Source organism: Hemicordylus capensis, chromosome 2, assembly GCF_027244095.1.
Source record: "Hemicordylus capensis ecotype Gifberg chromosome 2, rHemCap1.1.pri, whole genome shotgun sequence".
NCBI classification, from domain to species: Eukaryota; Metazoa; Chordata; class Lepidosauria; order Squamata; family Cordylidae; genus Hemicordylus; species Hemicordylus capensis.
This window is the reverse complement of record NC_069658.1, coordinates 220,933,838-220,939,212: the sequence shown is the minus strand read 5'-3', so window position 1 is coordinate 220,939,212 and position 5,375 is coordinate 220,933,838. Positions and strand designations below refer to the sequence as shown.

The window sequence follows — 5,375 nt, the reverse complement described above, 5'->3', positions numbered from 1 at the left end:
CCCTTTCTCTGTGTAAACTGCCCTGAGCCATTTTTGGAAGGGCAGTATAGAAATCGAATACATACATACATACATACATATGAACCACTTTTCAACAACAGTTCTCAAGGCTTCTGGTAGGGGCCAGCCCTCTTTCAAAACTGACCCTTGCCAATATTGAAAGTGGCACGGATCAGGGAAGAGGGCCATCAGCCTCCAATTCTCTCCTTGAGATTCTTGCAAGCTTTGCAAGGTGTGCAAGGATAGGTGCAGTCCTTGCAAGGGTCAAGTTCATCTTGAAAAGCTGTTCTGGCGGCAGTAGGGAGAGCATCTTGACACCCATTTGCCACCCCAACAATCTGTCACTTAAGGCAACTGCCAGCCCCACCTTGCCTCATGAAAGGGCCATCTGCAATACCAGGCCAGCCAAGTGAGCAGCGAGGTCGGTCGGGGAGTCCTTCTCCACCTTGGCTTTTGAGCCAGGGAAGAACCCTAATGAGTCAAACTTATTTATTTATTTAACATAATTGTATACTGCCCGAAATGCAAGTTACCATTGGCAACCCAACATACCCTTGGGTTTGGTGGTGGCCTCAGTGTGTGCTGCCAGGGCCTCAGGGTGTGTATGTGCCCACCATGCATGCAGCCTGGCCATTTGTGGTAAGTAGAATAAAATAACCCCCAAACTGGCCCCAAGCTGGCCCAGGTGGTTTGGCTCGACCCTGAGCCGAACCAGGCTGGGTCCGGCTCATGCATGAGCTGGACCAGTTTGATGTTGAACCGGCTTGCGGTCAACTGGGATTGCACATCCCTACAGCAAGAGAGTGGGCATGCCCTAACCTCTTGCCTGTGGGCTTCTTAGAGGCATCTGGTGGGCCACTGTGTGAAACAGGATGCTGGACTGGATGGGCCTTGGGCCTAATTCAGCATCAGCAGGGCTGTTCTTATTACAATGACCTCATAATGCACTCAGTGGCCCAAGGTATTGCAGTGCCTGAGGCAAGGTACCAAATGCTGCCTTGCCCCGTGCCCTGATGGGGGCCACCCTTCTTGTAAAACTAACCCTTGTAAATTTGAAAGAGGCACAGAGGGTGGGGAGGAGGGAAGGTTGACCCCAGCATCCTCTTCTCATCTCGTGCCTCTTTGCAAGCTTTGGGTGAGAAGTGGTGCACCTTGCAAAAGTCAGATTGAACCCTCTGATAGAAGTGCACTGCTGGGGAACATTTTGATGCCTAATGACATAGTGTCACAACCAGGGGCATAGCAAGGTTGGAGTGGGCCCAGAGACAAGATTTTAAAATGGCATCATCCTAAATTATTTTTTAAAGGTTTTGTAAATTGTGGATGATGCAAGTCATTTAATGGTACTAGAGAAAGACATGCTATTCTAGTAGCTCCAGGTCTTAACACTCACATCAGTTTCGGAGGATGAATACAACTGAAGGAAGCCCGGGTGTGTGCGCGGCTGGGGGAGTCAGTCATGTGACTTGCCTCTGGGGCATCCCCCAAGGCAGTGGGCCCCCAGACAACTGTCTCCCCTTGCCCTATTATAGTTATGCCCCTGGTCACGATGGAGTCCCATCCCACCTTGGGCCTTTGCTGTGAGGCCTCAGAGTTTGGCGGGGAGGGGGTTAGCTATCACCCAAGTCCACCTCCTCCAGGCTGTGAGGAGTCACAGCGGCCTATTCTGGTGTTTCCACTGAGTCCTGCGCTCTCCCTACTTGCCTCCTCATCCTTGGCATCTCGCACTCTAAATATCCATTGGAAAAGTGAGCAGCCCCCACCCTGCTTTATTAACCCCAGTCCCTGCTGAGTACAAGCAGCTGTCTCCCATTCCTTTGTTCCCTCACCCCTCGCATGGCCCCACCCCTCTCCCTGTGACAACTCCCTGACATCATTGGGAAGTGCCTTCTCTAGGCACAGCCTGGGCGGCTGCTTGGCAACATCCTCCCCCCACACTCCCAGGACGGACAGCTGCTGTTGCGGGCCCTTCCCCTGTTGCCGGGTCTCGCTGTGGCTTCTTCTGATCCCTCTGCCGCTGGGCCAGCCCCGGTAAGTCTGGCAGTGCCTCCCAAGAAGTCACCTGCAGGACACATAAGAACAGCCCTGCTGGATCAGCCCAAAGGCCCATCCAGCCCAGCATCCTGTTTCACACACTGGCCCACTAGATGGCTCCAAGAAGGCCACAGGCAAGAGGTGAGGGCATGCCCTCTCTCCTGCTGTTGCTCCTCTGCAACTGGTGTTTAGAGGCATCTTGCCTCTGAGGCTGCAGGTGGCCTATAGCCATCAGATCAGTAGCCATTGATAGACCAGGGGCGTAGCAAGGTTGGAGTGGGCCCAGAGACAAAATTTTAAAATGGGCCCCCCTCACTGAAGTACAAATAAAAACACTCACATCAGTTTTGGAGGATGAATACAACTGAAGGATGCCCGGGCAGGTGCACGGCTGGGGGAGTCAGTCATGTGACTTGCCTCAGGGGGCCCCCCAAGGCAGTGGGCCCCCAAACAACTGTCTCCCCTTGCCCTATTATAGTTACGCCCCTGCAGTCCTCCATGAATGTATCTAAACCCTTCTTAAAGCCATCCAAGCTAGTGGTCATCAAACTAGTGGCCTGTATGGTGCCTCAGTAATCTGCTGCCTGTGGCATCTGCCTGACCTTGCCTCATGAAAAGGCCGTCCCTGCTCTGCGTCCACAATCATGCTGGCAAAGTTGAATGACACCAAATGCCAAAATAAAGTCATCAGTACCAGTTGAATACTCATACATGTTAGCAGAGATGAAAGCTGCGAAAGAGGGCATCACAAAACCTGCTTCCAGAATTAGGCTGTTGGCTTTACATTTCAGTGCCCTGGGCATTTCAGAAGGAAGCAGGTGTAAGTATTTCATAAGGGAGGAAACCAGTCATCAGCCAACCATTCTGAGTTAACTGACCTGCAGTTTGGCTAAGGAAGGAATCCCTGGTGATTGACCAGCAGCATAGAAATACACTGAAAAGAGGACTGCAAGTAGGTATCAACCATCGACTTTCTGGGGATAGGGCCATAGCTCAGTGTTAGAGCATTGACTCTGCATGCAGAAGGTCCCAGGTTCAAGCCCTGGTATATCCAGATATGGTTGGGAAAGACTCCTGCCTGCAACCTTGGAGAGTCACTGCCACTCTGTGGAGACAATACTGAGTTAGATGGACCAGTGGTCTGACTTGTTGTTATAAGGCAGCTTCCTATATTCCAGCTATCCTCATGGATCAAGGCAGGTTGCAATCTCAGATTCCGCAGGGTTTCTCACCCTTGTTTCCCCAGATGATGTTGGACCACAGCTTCCATTATCCCCAGTCTTTGGCCATTGTGTCAGATGATTATGGGAGGTGTATTCCAACAACTTATGGGGAGCCAAGACTGAGGACCCCTGCCATAGGGCAAATTAATGGTGATGTAATCGGTAGGCATAAAAGGGAGACTTATAGATTTCCCTTGCTTTACACTGTCTCTTCCCTCCCTAGGACCTTCCATTGATTCCAGTGGACAGACAAAAATCTCATTTTGTCGCCATCTCCTTATTTTATTTGTCCTCCAGGCCATAATCAGCATTGGGTTCTTTGCCTACATCCAAAATTTCAGATGTTCAGACTCTGCAGTCTCTGCTTCTTCCACACAAGCACTTTACTACAAGTTATCCCCAGCAAACTACTCCCTTATTGAGAACAACACCTCGAAACTTACCATTCTGCTGTGGACATGGCCATTTGGGGTGGGTTTTACCCTCAAAAAGTGTTCCCAACTCCTGGGCATCCCAGATTGCCACATGACAGCTGATCGCAGCTGGTACCACAAAGCCGATGCAGTCGTCATTTACCATCGAGATGTGTGTTCTAGTCCGAGGCAGCTGCCCCAAGTGCCAAGGCCTCCTTTTCAACGCTGGATCTGGTTCAATCTGGAATCTCCCAGCAATTCCCCCAACTTGGGCTTCATGGACAATCAATTCAACCTCACCATGTCCTACCGGAGAGACTCAGATATCTTTACCCCCTATGGATGGCTGGAGCTCCTCACTGAGCCACAGAATGTCACCATTCCACCCAAGTCCAAGCTGGTGGCCTGGGCCATCAGTAACTGGAACCCAGCCTCCAAGCGTGTGAAATACTACAAGAAGTTGAAAAAGTACATCCAAGTGGATGTGTATGGACAAGGCCACTTGCCTTTACCTCAAGACAAACAGCTGTCCACTTTATCCCAGTATAAGTTCTACCTGGCCTTTGAAAACTCCATCCATGAGGACTACATCACTGAAAAGTTCTGGAAGAACTCCTTGCTCTCAGGAGCTGTCCCTGTGGTCTGCGGACCACCACGGAAGAACTATGAGCGCTTTTTGCCCTCAGATGCCTTCATTCATATTGAAGACTTCCAGACAGCTAAAGACTTGGCCAACTTCCTAAAAGAACTGGACAGGAATGCAACAAGATACCAGAGTTACTTTCAGTGGCGAACATGGCTAAAGCCCTCTGGGCAAAGGTCCTTCAGTCTTCACTACTGCAAAGCATGCCGAGCTTTACAGACAACCTCGATCCAATTCCAAACTGTCCCAGAGTTGAGCAAATGGTTCAGATGAACTGGAGACCCATTGTGTTGGCCTTGAATGAATCATCTGGTCAAAACATGCCCAGCTCTTGACTGGATTTCAAGACAATGCTCATGAAATAAATCAAGGAAGACTGGAGAGGGAGATGATCCCAGTTTTCTTAGCTGACCTTTTCCAGGAAGATAGTTGTGCCAGTGGCTCCTGTAGGAAGGCCTACACATCTAAAATGGTTTTAGAACTACCCTGGCTAACTCACCCCACCCCCAACAATTTGGGAATTGTACAAAAATTGTAAGCAGCTTTCTTGGCCTATTCAGGGGGAAAGTCCAAAATCCAAAGGAGGGTGATACCTTCATCAAGACTAACAAAAATGTCACAAAGTTGTGAACGATCCTTTGAGTTCTCCCAAACTCTTCCGGGTATTTCCATTTGTTTCAAATCTCTTGCCTCATTACAGAACCACAGTTCTATTTTGCAGTTGCTGTCAACTACCCTAACTGTAGGAACTGTTGGACAGTGGAACAGTCTACCTCATGAAGTGGTGGGCTCTCCTTCACTGAAGGTTTTCAGACAGAAGCTGAACAGCCCCCAGATTCCTGCTTTAAGAAGGGGATTGGAGTAGAAGTCCTCCGAGGTTCCTTCCAACCTGAACCTTCTATAATTCCCAGGGCTTCTTGTTTAGAAGGCATAGTTTAGAAGAAGGTATCTGGACCACTTTCTTTCTCTCACACATCACACAACAATTGCTGTTGTGGCACATCAGCCAAGTGTCCAACCCTGTCAGAATGACCATCCAGCCAAATCCTGAACTCCCAATAC

At 49.7% G+C, this 5,375-nt stretch overlaps 1 protein-coding gene across 1 annotated transcript; it reads left to right on the top strand.

Moving 5' to 3' along the window:
* The first annotated feature begins 615 nt into the window (after window positions 1–615).
* On the top strand, window positions 616–5,007 carry LOC128343779 (3-galactosyl-N-acetylglucosaminide 4-alpha-L-fucosyltransferase FUT3-like). Its single transcript, XM_053293215.1, has 3 exons — window positions 616–639; window positions 1,897–2,031; window positions 3,555–5,007. The coding sequence occupies exons 1-3, from the start codon at window positions 616–618 to the stop codon at window positions 4,584–4,586; spliced, it is 1,191 nt and encodes a 396-aa protein (XP_053149190.1). The 3' UTR covers window positions 4,587–5,007.
* The last annotated feature ends 368 nt before the right edge of the window (window positions 5,008–5,375 follow it).